The following is a 21283-nucleotide window of genomic DNA, read 5'->3' as shown; positions in this document are numbered from 1 at the left end:
TGATTTGGGTAGTACAGACATTTTCACAATATTAAGTCTTCCAATTCAAGAACAAAGGGTATGTTTCCATTTATTTGTGTCTTCTTCAGTCTCTTTCATCAATGTCTTAGAGTTTTTAATGCATAGGTCTTATACCTCTTTGGTTAAATTTATTCAGAAGTATTTTACTGTTTTCCATGTTATTGCAAAATGGATTCCTCTCAATTTCTCTTGGAGATGGTTTATTGTTAGTGTACAGAAATGTAACATACATATATATATATATATATATATATATACACACACATACATATATGTATATATGTGGGTTTTGTATTTTGCAAATTTACATAAATCATTTATTTTAGCAGTGTTTTGGTAGAGTCAGGGCTTTTTATATAAAAGATCATGTCATCTGCAAACAGGGATAATTTTACTCCTTCCCTTCCAATTTGGATGCCTTTATTTCTCTTTCTTGCCTAATTTCTATGGTTAGGACTTCCAATACTATGAAGAATAGAAATGGAGAGAGTGGGCATCTCTATTTTGTTCCAGATGTTAGAGGAATGGATTTTAACTTTTCACTGTTGAGGATGATATGAGCTGTGGGTTTGTCATATTTGCCTTTATTATGCTGAGGAACATTACTTCTGTACCAAATTTTTAAAGCAGTTTTATTATGAAGGAGTTTGTATTTTGTCAAGTGCTTTTTTTACATATTAAAATGATTATATGATTTTTTTTGTTTCATTTCATTAATATGGTACATTATGTCGATTGATTTGCCTTTGTTAAAACATCCTTGCATTCCCAGAATAAACCCCACTTGATCGTGGTGCATGATCCTTTGAAAGTGCTGTTGAATTTGGTTTCCCAATATTTTGTTGAGAATTTTTGCAGCTATAATCTTGAGGAATATTGATCTGTAATTTTCTTTTCTTGTAGTATCTGGCTTTGGTACTAGGTAATACTGGTCTTATAAAATGAATTTGGAAGTGTTCTCTCTTCTTCAGTTTTTTGACAGAGTTTGAGAAGGATTGGTATTAATTCTTCTTTGAATACTGGGTAGAAGTCACTAGTGAAACTACCTGGTCCTGGGATTTTTGTGTTGGGAGATTATTGATTGTTGATTCGATCTTTGTACTATTAATCTGTCCAGATTTTCTATTTTGTCATGATTCAGTCTTTGTAAGTGGCATATTTCTAAGAATTTATCCATCTTTTCTAGGTTGACTAAATTGTTTGTATGTAATTGATCATAGTAGTTGCTCATGAGCCTTTGTATTTTTGTGGGATCAGCCATAATGTCTCCTCTTTCATGTATAATTTTTTTTTTCCATTTCAGTCCTCACTTTTCTTTTCTTGGTGAGTTTAGCTAAAGGTTTGTCAATTTTTAAAAAATCTTTCTAAGAACCTACTTTTAGTTTCTTTAATCTTTTCTATTGCTTTTCTGGTCTCTATTTCATTTATTTCTGTTCTAATTTTTGTTATTTCCTTTCTGCTACTAACTTTGGGCTTTGTTTGTTCTTATTCTTGTTCCTTGAGTTATAATGTGACATTGTTTATTTGTGATCTTTCTTGCTTCTCAATGTAGGCATTTATTATTATAAACTTCCCCCTTAAATTGCTTTTGGTGCATGCCATAGGTTTTGATATGTTTTGTTTCCATTTTAGTTTGCTTGATGATATTTCTTGATTTTCCTTTTGATTAATTTTTGACCCATTGGTTGTTCATGGGCATGTTATTTATTCTCCATATATTTGTAAATTTTTCAGCTTTCCTTCTGTAATTGATTCATAGTTTCATACTGTTGTGGCCAGAAAAGATATTTAGTGTGATTTCCATCTTAGTATGATTTCCATATGCTAAGACATATTTTGTGCTCTGTCTTGTGATCAGACCTGGAGAATGTTCCATGTAGACTTGAGAAGAATATGTTTTCTGCTGCTATTGGATGGAATGGTGTGTATATGTATATTAGGTCCATTTGGTCTAAAGTATCATTAAAGTATATTATTCACTATTGATTTTCTGTCTGGATGATCTATCCATTGTTGAAAGTGAGGTATTGAGTTCCCCTACTGTTGAATTGCTATCCATTTCTCCCTTCAGATGTATGTTTTCATGTTACTAATTAGTGTCCTTTTCAGCTTACATAATTCTATGATAGATTGACTTTAGTGGGGAAAGTCTTTTATCTGGATGTGACTGCTGAGGGCCCAGCTGGGTAGGATGCAGCATCTTTGGTCTTGAGATAGTCCAGTGACATAGTCTTCATGCAGCTCCATTGGCTGAGGTTGACATTGGCTCTACTGCAGAGATCTTCTGTTGGCGAATACTTCAGAGATCTTGCGTGTAGCAGAGGCAGGTAAGGCTTTTGGGATCTTCCAAAGCGAAAACTGCTGGGGTCTTCCTATTCTCCCTTTTTGCCCTTGGGAGGAAGTCCTAGGAGAGGGAATTCTTGGCTTCTGGCCTGGCATGCTGGCACAGAGCAGTATCAGAGCTATGGTTATAGAAGCAGGTGCATGCAGAATTACTACATTGCTTGAGTCCAGGGACACAGGTGCACTTGCTGTGTCTTTGGTACTGGTGTCTGGGGGTGCATGCATGTGCCGCTCTCCCATGAAACTGGGACTTGGGTCTCAGGGCCTCACTCTAGTGACTCTGGCCAGCATGCATGGATGCAGCAATGGCATAGGCCTTGAGATGATAAGGTGCAGTGGTAGATTGGGGTCAGGGGGCAGGATGCACAGTAGCACAGTCTGGAGATAGTGGTCAAATTCTCATCTCTGGTCCCAGTAGGATAGTCACAGGTCAGCAGCAGCATGACCCCAGTTGTAGTCTGTTTTAGCCGGGTGTCAGGATCCAGGCTTAGAGCAGTGGCAGACCAGCCTAGCAGTGATGGTTTAGAGCTGCAATCTAAGACCTGCCGTGGGGCTCAGGGCAGCAGACACTGTCCTGGTAATGTTGGGACAAAGTCAAGATCAGGGGCCAGATGTGGGACAAGAGCAGCGGCAGCTCCTGGCCATGTATAGTGAGGTCCTGTGGTGCCCCATCTCTGTGATCAGGGCACGTTGGTGACTGGTGTCCCTGAAGGCAGGTGTCACTACAATGACAGTGCCAGCCTCTGGGAGTGGATGGGGGTCTTCAAGGGGAAGGGGTGTGCTCTGGGCAGCTTCATCAGCAGGGATCAGCATCGTTGAAGACCGTAGGAGACCTCTGTAGGCAAGGCCGCTGCCTCCATAGCAGCTTGAGGCTTGGTCCGATTCTCCTTTTCCCCTTGTGATGAACTTCTTCTGAGGGGACCCCTCCTGATGCCAGTCTGCTCTTGACTGGGGGATGGGGTGACACAGGTAATGTGCTTCCTGTACTTTTTTATGTGGTCACCTTCGATTTTGGAACTCTGCAGGGTTTTTGCTACTTCTTTGTCATCCAGAGCTTTCTCTAAGCTGGTTTATTCAGTTTGTAGTTGTTTGGTGGTTGTTTTGTTTTTTTCTCCTGTGGGAGATAAGCATTGAGGTCTCCTAGCCCTCCATCTTACTGATGTCACCCCACCCCCAGAATATTTCAGTAAAATTGTGTCACTTTTGAAAAGTTCACATATATATTCCTATAATGTCCGCTGTTAGCTAGGTTGTTCTGACACCTTTGCATTTGTATACTTGTGTAATTATAACTAAGGTGTAATAGCTAACTCACTGACTTTTCAAGTATAACCTTAAAACCTCATCATACCTTAAATTATTACATTGTAAATTACCATGTAGAAATTTAAGTTGTTGGATCAGTAAAGGCATTATGAACTCTGGATGGACTCAATTATCTTTATGATTACACTTTATTCTATCTTAAAACACTTTTTTAATCCTGAAGATCTGCCTAATTCTCTCTGAATATTTGAGTCACAGAACTTCTAGAAACAGTCATGTGCCACTTAACAATGGGGATGCATATTGAGCATCATTAGGATGTTTCAGTTTCATCCTTGGAGAAACATCATAAAGTGTACTTACACAGCCCTAGATGAGATAGCCCGCTGCTGTAATCATATATGCTATAATTTAACGTGACTGGCAGTGTAATAGGTTTGTTGACACCAGCATCACCACAAACATGAATAACATGGGCTATGATGTTAGGACAGGTACGACATCACTAGGCAATAGGAATTTTTCAGCTGTTAAAATCTTATGGGACCACTGTCATATGTACTGTTATATGGTATGTGACTGTATGTCTTTTCTCTTAAAACTTACCAGCAGTGTAACTTTTAGTTATTTTTAAGTCTATAGGTGTGTTTTCTTAAAAATATATCAAATGAGAATAACCAGACCTATCTCTTAGAGTTATTGTGAGGATGAATAGTGTTGTAGAAAGGACCCTCCAATGGTTAAACACAGTAGGTGCTTATAAATGTCAGTTCCTCTCTCTACTCAGTTTTCTGGTGCTCATATTGGTGATTTGACTTTGAGTTAGCTTCTTCCAATATGCTTTTCCCCTAACCTAAGAAACATATAAGTTTCTTTACTCTTGGGATTAATAATCTTTTAAACGCTAGGTAATGTTTCATTCTAAATCTTTAAATAGGAAATAAAAAAAATTTACCACGGAATGAAATTAGCCTTAAAGTAAATTAACAACTTTGAATCATTGTTATGTGTAGCACATTGAACTGTGTCATGGAGGGTGACAAACTTACAATCATTCTCTTGCAGCTTTAAATCCTCTGATGGAAAAAAATAAGAAATAAATCATTTCTATTCCTAAATATATTTAATATACCTTGAGCTAAGAGTCAAACTTTCTGAAGGACAGTTTTCAGAAACTGTGACAAATTAATATGAACATAATATTGATGTTAATGTAAGATTTAAAGAAATGTTTTGGTTATAGTACACTTAAATTCGTTAAAGAGCTATCATGCAAACCTGAGGAGGGAATGCATTGGCAAACAGAAGCAGAAAAGCGGAGAAAGTGATATATAAACACAGGTGGGAGATAGCAATTTATGTGCATGAAATAGCCAGCAAAGGGTTTGACCTTAGTGGAAAGACAGAGCAGATGAAAAATAATCTGTAGTGTTTACTAAGGAGAATTGATGCTAGAGGCAAGAGGTTATCGGAGTAACCAAGGAAATTAATGGTGATGGATTGGATTTATATTTTAAAGAAGTATATTTCAGAGAATGAGTTGAACAGTTTCCTGTGGCATACTCTCTAAAGGATTTATTTACGGTACATGGTTTGTTCCTGCCATCTTTAACCCCCTTTGAGATGCTCACCTTTTTTATACCTCATATTCCAATGGAGAGTACCACTTTGCAATCATATACATATATAAAAGTTTGCTCTGTTTCAGGACATGTTTCTACCTATACTAATATTAATTACAGTAGAGGAGATGTAAAATCCTTGCAAAATGGACTATTATAAGATGAAGTATGTAAGATGGCATGATGGATAAATTGGGTATCTTCCCAGAGTTTCCTGTTAGGTCTTTATAGTGCTGCTTAATTTTGATTTGAAGTGATTGTCTAAGCTATCAAGCATACTCTTATCCAAGTGTAATCACCACAAAGCATTCCAAAAGCAAACATAAGGTTTTCATGTGATCTGCCTTTTTGAATACCCCTACATTTGTGTCCTTGGTGAAAATTTTAGAACTGAAATTGAAACTGTGAGTAAATGAGTTTCTTGAGAAGGGGAACATACAAGAAAATGATCAAAAGATCTTAGATGATGATAATTTATTGAATAAAGGCATAAATAAATGCCTTCAGAGCAAGGAATACTCACAGATTGGAGATCTGACCTTCAAAAAAGCTAATGTTAGAATGCTGATTTAAAAAAAAATCCATCAGTATGCACAGAAACTAAAACTACTGTTTTAAAAGTAGGATACAGTTGTGGTTGGTTTGTTTGCTTGTTTGCTTACTGCTAAATTTTTCTGATCATTAGTGACGTAGCAGGCTTGTATCATTCAGTTTCTTCTTCAGGCTTGTATTATTCAATTTACAAGGAAAGTTAGAATTTCTTATATTATCAATACTAAACTATAATCAGTGGCAGTTTCTCAGAATTAAGTACTCATAGATACATATGAAAATAAATTTGCCCTGTCTTTACTGGAGAAAGAAAATTATTGATTAAATAAAATAGTTTTCATCTATTTAGTTTTGTGTGTCAACTTAGCAGGACTCCAAGCTGAATTGAGAAGAAAGCAAGTAAAACTTGCTCAGCTACGTCAGAAAAGGTACCTCCTTCTGTGTATGACTTATCTGGGAGAAAATAAATGCCACTTTTTCATCTGAATATCGCTGTTATGGTTTAGCTATATATAGTTCACTTTAAGAGGAGGATTAAAAATAGAATAATTTTTAATTTTTAGTCATTTTAACCACTTAGAAACTAATCTGCTACTCTAATTTTATTTTTTCCCCAAACATAGATGCTCTTGTTTCAGGATTTAAACAGATCAGACTTCCTCAGAACACTTAATATTCTAACAGTTCTTACAAACTTCTACTTTCCACTTTCCATTTAGCGGAGGCTGTTATGGGGACAGTTGTTCTTTGTCACCCTCTTCAGAATATTTGTAGAATAATTGACCTAGAGGGAAGCTGAAGAAAAGAGAATTTGAGTTCTGGTACCCATGATTATTTTTGTGCCTAATTCCTCCTGCCTTGGCTGCTACCCATGTGTCTGACATTTAGGTAGACCTGTAATAACCCTATTAGCACCATGCTTTAGGCATATTATGAATTAAATGGACTTGTGCAGGCTAATCACCATTTATAGCATTGCTACTGTAAAACTACATTTTCACTGTTCTAAGCAGGTGAATTTATTCATGATCTTTTGAAACATAAACCTGATTTATAAGTGGGGGCCTGTCTAAAATTAATTATTATGTCTGGCTTTGCATGGAACATTCAATTTATAAAGCACTTTACCTGTATGGTCTCATTAAATCCTTACCTTAAACCCATGAGATAGGCATGATTATCATTAGCATTTTGTTGTAAAGAAAACCAGCATTGTTACAGTTTGTAACTTTTTGAGAGCTAAAAGCGCTCAATTGGTATCGGAAGCCTGGATTCAGATACCACCTCTGGTCCTCATTAACTGTGTGATGTCCCTAACCTCTGTTTTCTCATCTGTGAAATGGACTTAATATCTACTTTACATGATTATTCATATATTCAATAAATTAACCATATTATTGTTTTATAAAAAAATTAAAAAATCTGTGGCATAGAGCTTATTCAGTAATGTCCAAAGACAGAGAATTCTACATAGAATTTGAAATGATAGGCACAGGTTTTCACACTGCACCTAATGGGTGTTTTTTAATTTGTTTACTCCTTTTTAAAAAATTTTTCTCTGTCTTACAGAATTGCATCTCAGAAAGCAACCCTATTTGAGTGAAGAAAACATACTTTGATTTAAAAGGAGCCCTTTAAATACTACTTTAAAGTGGCTAAAATATATTGAGAGCCATCCTTTGTCTGAATGATTTCATTGGGCTGCATTTTTTAATCTTGAAGAATAGTTTTACTTATGGATTGTTTGAATTACATCAATCCTTAGACATTATCTAGAAATTTCCTTTTGTTTAATTCAGTCTTTTCTATTCCTTTTAACCAATACTATTTCCTTCTCTATACTCTTGCTGCCTCCCTTTCCTCCCTTTCTGCTGCCATTCTTCACTTTGCTGCAGCGTTGTAATCACTCTTTCTTTCATGCTGCCCCAGCCGTAGTATTTTGTGCCTTACAACCTTGTTTTGTATGTTTTTTCATCCGTGATAGAAGGAACCCTCCAGGACAGGCCAGAAATTAACTACTCATTTCTTTCTGAACTTCATACATTCAGTTCACAAAGCTGTTTTGAAAAACCATGGTTTTTAAACAGAATAGTTTGTTGAAACTTGAAGTGAGGATTAGCTTGAATAATTAAATGTAACAAATGTTATTTGTGTCAGGCACAGCGCTAGGCAATGGACTTAGGAATCCCTGCCATCCAGGAGCTTCCTCATCTACCGGGAGTCAGCTGAGCAAACCAGTAAGAATACTAAGGCAAAGAGACCAAGGAAGGCTGAAATATGAAAATGTCTTAACTTTGCCTAGGGGAGAAAGTCACATACTTTTTTCAACAAGAGTTATATTGAATTGTAGACATATGTTATTAAAATTTTAAAATAATAGGTAAAGTATAATACAACATTTAGTAAAAATAAAATAACCAGTAATTACTTGACTAAAACAAATGGCAACTAATTTTTTATTTTCTTTTCTATTCCCTAGAAACTTTACTCTCTCTTTCCTACAGTGGTTTGAAAATGTTACAGTCCCAAATGTTTGGCCCCTCAGTCTCTTCACAAGTTGTTTCGTGCCCTCTGCTACTCCTGACATTTGCTTTCTTCCTGCAGCCCCCAGTTTAGTGCCTCAGTTGAAAGGGATCTGACTGGCTTTTCCCCTTCAGGCTCTCTCTTGTATTCCCTCATCTCTCAGAAGGGACACTATGACTGCTACTTCTTTCTCCATAAAGTCTGATTTCTGCACAATTATGGCATGATTTTCTTACCCAGGAAATTACAAATTCACCTAATTTTCACTCCTCTGCATTGCTGCTCCTTTGCACTGAGATATTTCTCCTCTCAACCTCTAGGAGGTTGGCCGTTTTCATGATTCGATTGCTGGTTAAAAAAAAACAAACAAAAAACCACACTTATTTAAACAAACAGCTTTTTTCCTGTTTTTCAAGGGTTTTAAAACACAATTTAACTGTATCCTAATGTTGACACAGTAGCTGCTTACCATTACAACTGCCGTGCGTTCCTTAGTTCTCCCCTCTCAGAGTCCCTGTTCCTGTAAGCTTTGAAGCCAGTAAAAGTCTGTTTTATATTCATGTGGTTAACTTATCCATGCATTCAAGTTCGAAGTTTTCTGTTAGTGATCCTTAGGTCTGCTAGTCAACCAATAGTACTCTCTTAGATTTCTTTTGCTATTTTTGCCGTGTATTGAGGTCTTTATTATCATTGCATCTGCATTTCTGTATTCTCAAAGGAATCAGTTGACTAAATACTAGTTTCGTCTGGTTTTAGACTTAATGATTCTGTTCTTTTTCAAGAGTTTTTTAAAACATTTTTTTTTTATTTATTTTTAGAGAGGGGAAGGGAGGGAGAAAGTGAGGGAGAGAAACAGCAATGCATGGTTGCATCTTGCGTGCCCCCTACCAGGAACCTGGCCTGCGACCTAGGCATGTGCCCTGACTGGGAATCTAACCTGCGACACTTCGGTTTGCAGGCTGGCGCTCAATCCACTGAGCCACACCATCCAGGGCCTGTTCTTTTTCAAGAATTCTATCAAGAATTTTTCTTAATAGGTATGATTAAAGTAACATCAAAATAAATGTTTCAAAGAGGTAGGCAGTTTCCAGATCTCCTCTTTTAATCTTGGATAAAGTCTTGGAGGTACTGAGAAAATTATATTACAATCTTTAGTTTTAAAAGACCATATGTACCAAATGTACTGGTTCGGTATAGTTGTTGCTGTACTCCAGAGAGCTTTTACAAGTTGTAAATCTCATAGGTATCTTAAAAATGTGTGGAATATTTAAGCTTGAGGTTAATCATATTTGAGGCAAGAAGGGAACTTCATTGTTTTCCTAGCTGTTGTTTATGTCTTTATTCAGCCAGTTTAGCTCTCTCTGGGGGGTGGGAGCTGAGTCTCAGCCTGTAGTGAGACTAGATAAGGCTGCCACCATTCAATCCCCCTGAAGAACAAGGTCACGCACACTGCTTCTCTCAGGCCAGGTGGATACACAGGGTAGCCTGTAGGCACAGAAACTGTTCCAGATAACTGTGCCTGCCTGCCAGTGGCCAAATGAAGCCGGTTTTCATTCAGAGATGCTGAGCTTTTTGGCTGTGACTTAACTAAGCAAAAATATTTTTTATGCTTGGGACTCATCAAAGTTAGGCTTATGGAGCTTGATACAAGTTCATTATTCACTGTACCTCAAACTATTGGTAACTTGACAAATTGGAAGTATTCTAAACCTTCACTTTTAAAAAATTGTACATTTTTTACATTATTTTATTATATTTTTTCCATTTATCCCCTCAAATCTGCTTCCACCTCTACCCATCCACCTCCCCCCACTGCAGTCACCACACTGTTGTCCGTGCCTGTGAGTTCTTTTTTCTTTTACTCAATCCTTTCACTCCCCCCAACATCATCCCCCCAGAGCTGTCAGCCTGCTCTCTGTCTATGAGTCTGTCTCTATTTTGCTTGTTAGTTCATTTTGTTCATTAGATTCTATAAATGAGTGAAACCATATGGTACTTGTCTTTCTCTGACTGGCTTATTTCACTTAGCATAATGTTCTCCAGGTCCATCCATCCTGTCGCAAAGGGTAAGATTTTCTTTTTTTTACAGCTGAGTAATATTCCATTGTGTAAATGTCTCATAGTTATTTTATCCACTCTGTTCATGGACACTTGAGCTGCTTCTATATCTCGGATATTGTAAATAATGCTGCAGTGGACATAGGGGTGCTTATGTTCTGTCAAATTAGTGTTTCACGTTTCTTTGGATAAATTCCCAGAAGCAGAATCACTAGGTCATAAGGCAGTTCCCTTTAAATTTTTTTAGGTAACTCTATACTGCTTTCCACAGTGGCTGCAACAGTCTGCATTCCCACTAACAGCGCAGAAGGTTGCCCTTTCTCCACATCCTCACAACATTTGTTTGTTGATTTGTTGATGATAACCATTCTGACAGGAGTGTGGTGATATCTTACTGTGGTTTTAATTGGCATTTCTCTGACACTTAGTGACTTAGAGCATTTTTATTTGACTGTTGGTCATCTTTATGTCCTCTTTGGAGAAGTGTCTATTTAGGTCCTTTTTTAATTGCATTGTTTTTGGGTTGTTGTTTTTTGTTTTTTGTTTTTTTTTCGTTGAGTTTTCAAAGTTCTTTATAAATTTTGGATATTAATCCCTTACCAGATGTATCAACAAATATATTCTATTCAGGGGGTTGTCATTTCATTTTGTTGATGATTTCCTTTGCTGCGCAAAGCTTTAGTTTGATGTAGTCCCATTTGTTTCCCTAAAAATTGTATATTTTTAATTACCCTAAATGAATCTTAGCCTTTTAGTCAAGGCCAGTCTGTCTTCACATGGGTAAACATCTGCTTATGAGGTTTGAGAAAACATCATTTAAAAATCATAACTTTATTTCCTTCCTGATAGAGACAGAATAGATGCCACATACTGAAGAGCAACTACACCTTATTCTGTTATTTGATTATAGAAGTTGGACATCATGGTCTCCATGACACGATTTGTTTTGTTTTAAAAAGTGTTTAATTCCTGTAAAGAATATTGTGTTAGAAGTTGATTTAAAGCTGAGACAGTCTTCAGGAATGAGTAAAAGAGTAGAAGAACTCAGGCATTGTACATTTAAAGGAATGAACAACTTGCTCGTTTAAAACTACTGTGATTTCAAACTGTCCTGCAAGCTTTTTTTGTGTCACATTCTATTGCATCATTAAGAGTTTGAGCTATTTGCCAGTGCTATTCCCACATCAAGTCCAAGAAAAGGAATATTTTCCATAAGCTAGTCTTTATCAACATTTGATTCTACTCTGCACTTCAACTTTGAATTTTTTCCCATTAAAGCTACAGCTTTTACTTAAATCAGGGCTTTTATAAGGATATCTTTTGCTGTTCTTACATTGTCAGTTATCTAAATATTGGTGGATCATTAACATTCTTCAGAAAGTTAAATAACATTGTAATGAAAGGAATGTATTAGTCAAAAATTATTTTAACTTGATTTCTTAAAGGGAATTTAAAGGTTCACATTGTTGAAAGATATACCTAATTACTAAATATTTGTTATAGCTATGTAGAAAAAATATTTTATCATTTAAACTTATAGGCCTGTTTTAAAAAGCAGTTTGGCTTTGAGGTTTCCTTCAAGTTCTCAGAAACTAGCCTTGAAAATAAATCTTTGTCTATGTGCCCAAGAAAACTAATATAAGGAAATGTCTAATAATAATAGTCATTGTACCTAAAATAAACTTAACAATCTGTTTCTTATCTCTTTGTATCCCTTTTATGTGATTTTCCCCCCTACTGGAATCTGATCAGTGATAATAGCATTTCTTGAAGTAAACTTGTATTCAAAGTTGTTTCCATTTTTTTTCCAGATAATGGATTTATACCTGATTCACTTCTAGAAGATGTGATGAAAGCACTGGACCTTGTTTCAGATCCTGAATAGTAAGTAAATAGGAAGCGTTATCTAACCAACTAAAAAATTCCATTAACTTTAAAACATACACAGTTTTGCTTTTTTAAAAATCTAAGTCTGCATATATGAAGCATAGCACTTTATATAAAGCAAAGATTTATGAATAAATCAGACTCATCAGTGTTATAGCAGAAACTTCACATAGTTAAAATGAGCATCCCTTTCCCACTGTGTACTTAGTGTCCTGCTGAAAAATACACTAAAAATGTAAAATGTCTTTTTTTAACAAAGGTTTCTCATTATAAACCTTTTTTATTTAAAAAATTTTGTCCACATCTTTAGTAGTTTCAGTGAATCTAGTGACAGGTCTGTGTAATACCCATATTGCTAATCATCCTGCTTAAATAAGCAGGACTTTCATTTGATCAAAGATGTTTCTAGGTGATTAAATTAACTGATCTGAAACCTTGTAAGTGACCCAGAGTATCACAGAATATAGTTTTTCAATATTGAAAGTATGGAAGAAAGTATGGAAGTATCACTGTTAGTATTATCACCTAACAGTGATAATGTGTCTTCTGTCTCACTGTTATACTTGTACAATTGTTACATCTATAACTTTCTTCATAAATTTGGGGTCTTTATTATACATGAGAATATCTTTCTTGTTAAGTGGATACATACATTGATCAAATGTGGAAGTAAAATAAAGATTGCCTATGATCTGCACTAACTTTTGTTTTATCTGCACAATTTTTTTCCTTCTGAAAATTTTTTTGACAATGAACAAAATATTTAAGGAAAGGATTCAGTAAAAGCAATATGAAATATATTGATACACATAATTTTTAGAACTTGTTCCTATTCTATTTTTAAGTAAATCAGGTGTATTTTCTTTGAAAGTATGAAGTACATATATACATTTACACACTAATCACATTTGAATTAATGTCTCAGTCTTACTACGTAGGGCTGTGATGTTATCCATTCTTAACAGGCATAATTGCTGTTCCCAGCTTAAAGAGGAGAAATTCAGAGGGCGTTGAACTAGTCCAGTAAATGGAGTAATAGTAATTAGTGTATTTCTTCTAAACTGATTTCCAAGTGGAGACCATCTTGTTTTCATTGTTCTGATTTGCAAAAGAGAACTGAATTCAGGCATTTTTGGTTACTGACATTTCTTAAAACAGGAAGGAGGGAAAAGGAAAAGTTAATTTTTCCCTCCAAATTCTTACATAGATAACTATACATTATCTACAGTCACACTTTGGTACTTGCCTGCCTCAGAACTCGTCAAACTCTGTGGCCATCGCATTTTGACGAGAAAAAAATGTTTCAGCACTCGACACTTGCTGAGGACTTGTTACACTTGCTAGAACTTGTATGAGTCACAGTGCCACCCTGCAAGAGAAAATGCGTCATCACTTTTCACTTGAAAAATGCATTTGGTACTCATTGGTTTCAGCACTCGTCACAGTTCTATAATGAATTGACGAGTACCAAAGTACTACAGTACTTAATTTTCCTTGTTTCATCAGAATATATAACATACATTGAATAAAATTAGTACAATTTCAATTGTTTTTCTAGAAATAGCTGAAAGATTAGACTCAGTTATTCTAAAGTACACTCTGTACTTTAGTCTAGTTTAACATACGTGATGGCCTATAAATTAGCAGAGCCAAATTTAGGATTAATAAATTAAATGTATTATATATAATATGGCTTTTCCTTCATTCGTTTCATGGCATAACCTTCAGCCCTTACTCAGACCCTTTAAAATGTCACATCCTTTGCATGTTTAATAATAAGGTGTACTTAACTTCTCACTTATTGTTTGGGAGATAATATGGAGAATGAAAATTTTCTTTTCAGAAAGTTTTCATTTTTAAAATCCTTCAGACTGCAGTCTTTTTCTGTCTGCCTTCCTTTTAGTCACACATAACACCTTTCATCAGACTAGGCTACTCCTAAATGGTAGGGGCTATGCAAAGCACTGTCTAGTTGAGCCTGTTACTGGAACAATGAAGTACATACCACTTATTGTAATTCAATTATACCTTAGCTTTTTGAGAATAATCTTTACCTCTTTAACCTTCAAATTACATTACCTAAGAATTTTAAGCCTCCACCTCATTTGATTTATGAAAGTAAGCTTTTTAGAAGATGTTTTTGATTATCTGATGCACCACTTCCCTTTGACACTGTTTCTTCTCCTTAAGCTTAATATAACATTGTTAAATGCCTCATTTGATTGTTAAATTTAGGCATACCTATGAAGCAAAGAGAATTGGCCTTTGTGAGGTTATAAGCCTGTGTTTATAAGCCTAAGTTTTAAAATTACTTTACCTAATAAGGAACAATATTCCAAAGTCATCGTCATAATTTAAATTTTAAACAGTAACAGATTACTCTGGTTTAAAAATAACCAAGTTTTGGCAAATCAGATGTCATTAAGAGGCTAAAAAGAACAGTTCTTAAGATTTTTGGCAGTCAAAGTGTTATAGTACCAGAAATTTAATCATGAAAGAAGAAAAACAAACTTTTTTTTCTTTTGGTATCCACTGTGTTCTCCCCCCGCCCCCCCCCCCCGCCCTTCTCTTTCCCTACAGTATAAATCTCATGAAGAATAAATTAGATCCAGAAGGATTAGGAATCATACTATTGGGTCCGTTTCTTCAAGAATTTTTTCCTGATCAGGTAACATAGTTGAAGAAATTTATTGTTTTATTCTATTGAGATGATCACCTGTGACTGTTTTAGTTTTTTTTTTTTCCTATGGATGTAAAATGTTCTAACATGCAGATATGAGACTAAAAACATCAGTATTATGTAAATACTTGGCTATACAGAGAGAATAGAAGAATGTGTGTGTTCCAATGTGGGAATACAGAACTTTAAGATAGAGGAGGGATGGAAGATAGTGTATACCCCAATGTATACACGTAATAATACTGTTTTTCTAAACTTTTTTCTAAAATTAAAAAGTATGGGGAGTAAAAAGAGAAAGACTTTCTTTATCCACTGTCACCCCAATCTTCCTTCTGTCAGGTAACTGGTGTCAATAGATTAGTGTGTGTCTTTTTTGAACTTTCTAAATACTAGAAAGAAGGTAAAGGAGCTTATATATTATATGTAGTGGGAGCTCTACTAGGGAACCTAAGTTCCAGGAGAATTTTAGGTGAGTCAAAGAAAAACCTTTGACTGGAGCTGTGCTGTTTCATGTTGGGACATGTTTTCCACTGAGCTCTGATAGCAGCTCATTTAATAAAAATCTGTGCTAGTCTAAATACTCTTTTGTAGGCAAGCCAGTTCTACTGCCTACACCTGTCTTTTCTTGTATTTTCCTACTTAAGTGGAGGATTTACCATAAACCAAATTATTTAACTAGGTATATTATGATCACTTCATCAGATATCAGCATAATTTAAAGTTCATTGTTTCCATAGAAATGCCTATTTCTATTCTCTCTCTATTATAAAAGAGATGCATTGTCAAGTAAAAAAAATCCAAAATATATGAAGAACTCATACAACTCGACACCAAAAAAAATAAATAAATAATAATAATTCAGGTAAAAAATAGTCAGAGGACCCAAACAGATACTTTTTCTAAAAAAACTTACAGATAGCCAACAGATACATGAAAAGCTTTCACTATCTGTTAGGGAAATACAAATCAAAATTATAATAAGATACCACTTCACACCTGTTAGAATGGCTGTTATCAACAAAACAAGTAATAACGAGTGTTGGAGAGGATGTGGAAAAAAAGGAACCCTCGTTCACTGCTGGTGGGAATGTAAACTAGTAGAGCCACAGTGGAAAACATTATGGAGTTTCCTCAAAAAATTAAGAATAGAGTTACCATATGACCCATCAATCAATCCTCTTATGGGTATCTACCCGAAAAACTTGAAAACATGTATTTGTAAAGATATATGCATCCCTATGTTCATTGCAGCATCGTTCACAGGGGACAAGGCATGGAAACCACCAAAGTGCCTTCCCATAGATGATCAGAAAAAGAAGATCTGGTACTTACATACTATGGAATATTACCCAGCCATAAGAAAAGATGAAATACTGCCATTTATGACAACATGGATGGGCCTTGAGAATATCATGCTAAGTGAAATAAGTCAGTCAGAGAAAACTAAGAACCATATGATTTCACTCATATTTGGGATATAAAACTGAAACTCATAGGCACAGATAACAGCATGGTGGTTACCACAGGGAAAGGGGTTGAGGGAAATAGAGGGTAAAGGGAACCAAAATTATGGTAATGGAAAGTGATTTGACTTTGGGATTGTGGGCACACAATGCAATATACTGATCATGTATCATAGAAATGTACACCTGAGCCCTATATAATGTTATTAACCAGTGTCACCCCAATAATTTTAACTATAAAAAGGATAGTTTTTTACAAAATAACAAAATGATAAAGTCAAGATAAATTTATTAAATTTCAGCATACAATTGTTAATTTCATGTCTCAGATATGTTATCTTTAACAGAGTAGACAATATTATTAGCAATCTGGGTAATTAAAAAAGAAAAAAGGAACCCACATTTTCTAAACATCTATTTGTGAGTAAAATGTGAGGGAAAATTCAAAAAGTAACTAAGGATATCACATTATAGCTATTAGACTTTTTAAAAATTTTTGGTAAATGCTTCATGCAAAAATAGATTTTTATACTGATATTGTTAACAAGACGCTTAGATTGTGATATCATATTTGTTCATACTTCTACTGCTAGGGTATTTTGAAAAGTTCTTCTTTGGACTCTAATACTGTTGAGATATTGTAATAAATGTTTGATCAATTTTAGCATTTTAAACTTTTTTGAGACAATAATATTAATTTTACTATTAATTTATTTCAAGGCTGCTGTCAGAACATTTTAGAGAAGTATTGATTTCTTAGTTATTAATATAAAGCAATAAAAATATTTGTTTTTAATTTAATTTTGGGAAGATTTTGAAAAGTCATTGGGAAATGTAAACAAAGTGAGATATCAACCATATATTTAGTTAATTTCATGGTATTGCTTATATTTATTCTAATAACTTAGTAGTTCAAGAAATTAAATTTTTAATTTTAGCATTCTTTGAGGTAACTAAAGAGAATGCTAGGCTCCTCTTTTACAGATGACAGACTTTGCCATTTTGTTATTCTGTTTGTTCTCTCCAAGTTCATGCCTTAGTGATTGTTTATTTCCTGCTATTATTATTCTGAACAAACTCAGCATCTGAACTTGACTCATCTGATTGTTCCTGTGTAGTTCATGCTCTTTTCTCAACCAAAATGTGTTACTCTGCTCTTGGTTTCCTGTAGAGATATGGGTTCTCAAAGTGTGGTCTCCAAGAACTTGTTAGAAATGCAAATTCTCAAGTCCTCTCCAGACCTAGTAAATCAGAAGCTTTGGTGGTGGAGCACAGCAGAGTGTTTGAACAAGCCCTCAGGGGGGATTGTAATGTGATGGTGCCAAAGTGTGAGACCCACTGCTTTAGAGGAAGACCTGTCACATTCTTACCTACTCACACCCTGCGAGAGCTCAGACCTCTGTCAGTGTCACAGAACTTTTCTGATCATACCTCATACCACAGATGTCCTCTTTCTCTATAGTCACAAATATAAAATGACTCCATCATTCATTTGGGCCATTATTCATATATTTCATTGTGCCTAACAGACCCTGTAGTGATACTTGGTAAACATTCTATCAGCCAGGAATGCATTAAGTCAAAACTAGAGTCAGAAAGACAGCCAGAAAAATATGTAACTTCAATAACCTTTACAAATGCTTAAAGTAGTTGCTATGGAAGAGCATTTCTTTGGTATGAGACAGAAGCAGGGGGAAAAATTTGAAATATTCATAAGCACTTAAAGCAATTTGTTTATAAGAATAGCAGAAGCAGCTACCATGTGTTAAGCATGTACTAATCACCAAGTACTATGTGCCTTATAAATTAAGTAATATTTTTCTCCCGTTTTGGTAATAGGAAAACTTAGGATTTGAGAATTTAAGAAATTGCTTAAGGTCATACAGCTAATAAGGGGCTGATTCAAGAGTCCAGTGTAGATCACCTGACCCCAGAGACTAAGCACTTTACCATTGTGCTAAACTGTTGTGGGGAGCCTGGGGCCCCTGGATCTGAGGGTCACTGTCCCGGGCCAGGTGGGAGCATGGGCTCTGATCCCACAGAGCCTGTCCCAGGGTTGTCATGGATGAGGGCAAACAAAATGAGTCATTCCAGACACTTTTCTCTCTGTCTGCCAGGAGAAGGGTGGTACTTCCCTCTAGTGGAGAAGACCCCAAGCCCCCATGTCCAAAGGCTTTTATTGAGAACCATATGTGCAGGTGTATACAACAAAGCTCATCAATCAGTGTCAAAAGGCTGTTTACAGAAAACAAATAAAGATCATAGATAACAATGAAAGGAATGCAAGAGATCTGCCTCAGGTCAGAGTCTATGAATAATACGTATCTCCTTCCTGGTGTTAGCCAGTTGTCATAGCTTTTGAGGGAAGAACAAAACATGCTTCGAGGAACTTACTTCTAGGCCTGATCCTCCCCCCTGCCCATCCCCCCAGGAGCCACCCCATCCAGTTTAGGGCTGTACCTGCCTTTAGTATTGTTTCAAGCCTGAGCCAGTATGGGCAGGGTAGAGCCACCAAGAGATAAGGAGACTTTTTTCAGATAGAATGAGAACTCCAGCCATATCAAAGCCAGCAGGTGAGGGTCTTTTGCCCTTTCTCCGTGTCCCCCAAATTCTTCCCTGATGCCCATTTCGGCTGTGCCTAGCTTAGGTTGTACCTTCCATTGAGGGATCTTACCTATCATTGACTACTAGCCATCTCCCAGGGCCAAGCAGGGTGATGTGAGGGAGGCAGGGGCTGCACCCCTGCCAGGGGGACAGGTTTTGTCTCCTCAGTGGCCTGTTTTCCCAAGGCCTCCTTGATTATTTCCAGCCTTGGGGCTCTTTCGCCTGTTGCCTGTCAGTGGGGCTACATTCCCTGAAACCAGACGGGGCGTTTCCCAACACTAAACTACCTTTTGATACTTCAGTATTTTATGCCGGTTGTTAATGACTAGAACTAGAGAATATAAATTATATTCAACTATAGTAAATATTTATATTGTAAGTTAAAGAATATTGACTCTGAAAATCAATAGCCAAATTATCTAAGTAACTAATTGAATTGACTCAGTATATGATTGAGGAAATGATCAAATAAATTGTTGATTTTTCTTAACATTAGTTGTGAAGCATTGTGAGTAGGATTAAAAAAAAAGTTACAAGAAAGCTTGGATTTTAGGTGGGAATACAAGAAAGAAAAGTTAAAAAAATAAAATTTTAAATAATCTTTCAAAATAACAACTGAGTAAATAATACAAAGTAGTATTTCCAAATTAATTTTTGAGGAAATTTTTGTTATAAAGGTCCCAAATTAAAAACAATCCAACTAATGTGTTTCTGTAAAGAAAAACTACAGAAAAAGTAAGGTTTGAACCAGGTCTTGAAAATGAGAGAAGAGAAAAAGGCATTTGAGAGAGGAGTAAAAAACAATCATAAATATGCAAAGAACCAACGAAAAAAGGTTATTTCATGGGAGAGTGAGTAATATGTTCACCTAAAATGAGAATTCAGAAAGGTGATAGTTGCAGATAGGACTGAAAAGGTAGACTAGGTCCTGCATTTTAGGAGTCTTGGTTGCAAGTCGCAGAACCTCAGCCTACACTGATGTAAGTGGGAAGGACAGGTAGGGACTGGAAGGAGTAGTTCAGAGGATTTGAAGAAGCATCAAAGGCAGCACTAGGATCTTAGAGGGCTGGGCCTGTCTCTCCATCTTGTATTCTTCCCCTCTCCAGAGTATCTATATTTTCTCAGCCTATTTTTCTCTGGGAAATGGAAGCCACCCACAGTTGCCAGGAGCTCTCTTCCCTTAGTTCCAGTTGGAAAAAAATTCTAGGGAGGGATGCTGGCCATTCCCATCCTTCTATCAATCAGATATGTCCAGGAGACAAGGGATAGGCACAGGAAGACAGCCACAGGCCCTGAGAACAATCACCGGAGCCAGGCGCCGTCAGTGGGCCAGGCCATTAATGCATGACCTTGAATGCTAGGTTGAGAGAGTTGAACTTGATCTTTAGCTGAGAACCAAGACTAAGACAGTAGGAAAAACATGATCGGTTCTTCTGAAAGTTTAGTATAATGATTTATACTATATCCTTCCTATATTGAATGTTATTAAAGTCTCTAAGCAAATCATGTGTTTTCATTTCTCACAATTCTATCTTCATTACTTAAAAGTTCACAATACTCAAATGATATTTTGGGGATTGAAACCCCTAATTCAATACTCTGGACCAAATTGGAAGTATTGATGCATATATGTTGTGTGGTCTGAGTAAAAGTGATATTGTTGCTTTTTCATACTTATTGAGAAAAAAAATTATTTACAAAGAGAAAAAAAGTGATACGTTTTAGTAAATATTTTTGTGCCTTAGAACCTAGTTCTTTAAAAAATATTACAGTAATACATACAAGTAGTCAAAACATAAAATAATAGTGTAGAAGAGCTAACAAAAATCAATACTTCCTCACTTTCCAGCCACTTCCCGAAAAGCAACTGTTTCAGCTTTTAGATTTTCTGGTGGTTAACTGCATAAGTCAAAGTTTCTTGTTTTATCAAGTGATTCTCCCATCAAAGGATAAGGATTTATGAAACTTGCATTTTACTTTCAATGGCTTATTATAAGTTGCGTGATGTAAAAATATAAAATAAAGTTTTAATAGTACTGTATTTCTAATAGGGCTCCAGTGGTCCGGAGTCTTTTACTGTCTACCACTACAATGGACTGAAGCAATCAAATTATAATGAAAAGGTATGATAATTCATTCACATAGTGATTTGTCTTCACTTAGGTTGATGAAATAAGTATATGAATATATGACAGTGTTTGATTTCCACAAAATGCTACCTAAGCAGATTATTCTAAGAGTCCCTTCTCTATAACATCATACTT

General features: G+C 35.7%; 1 protein-coding gene across 3 annotated transcripts in view; it reads left to right on the top strand.

The window, feature by feature from the left end:
* Positions 1-21283, top strand: part of MINDY3 (MINDY lysine 48 deubiquitinase 3) — a 101647-nt gene that overhangs the window by 76463 nt on the left and 3901 nt on the right. For all 3 annotated transcript variants that reach the window (XM_054593442.1, XM_054593434.1, XM_054593451.1), the window contains 3 exons: positions 12197-12269; positions 14853-14940; positions 21071-21142. In XM_054593442.1, coding sequence (XP_054449417.1) covers positions 12197-12269; positions 14853-14940; positions 21071-21142 — 233 coding nt within the window. The remainder of the gene's footprint in view (positions 1-12196; positions 12270-14852; positions 14941-21070; positions 21143-21283) is intronic.

This window comes from Pteronotus mesoamericanus, unplaced genomic scaffold, assembly GCF_021234165.1.
Source record: "Pteronotus mesoamericanus isolate MK-2021 breed Mesoamerican mustached bat unplaced genomic scaffold, CSHL_Meso_final contig_130, whole genome shotgun sequence".
In the NCBI taxonomy this organism is placed as follows: domain Eukaryota; kingdom Metazoa; phylum Chordata; class Mammalia; order Chiroptera; family Mormoopidae; genus Pteronotus; species Pteronotus mesoamericanus.
This window is presented reverse-complemented; position numbering and strand designations above follow the sequence as displayed.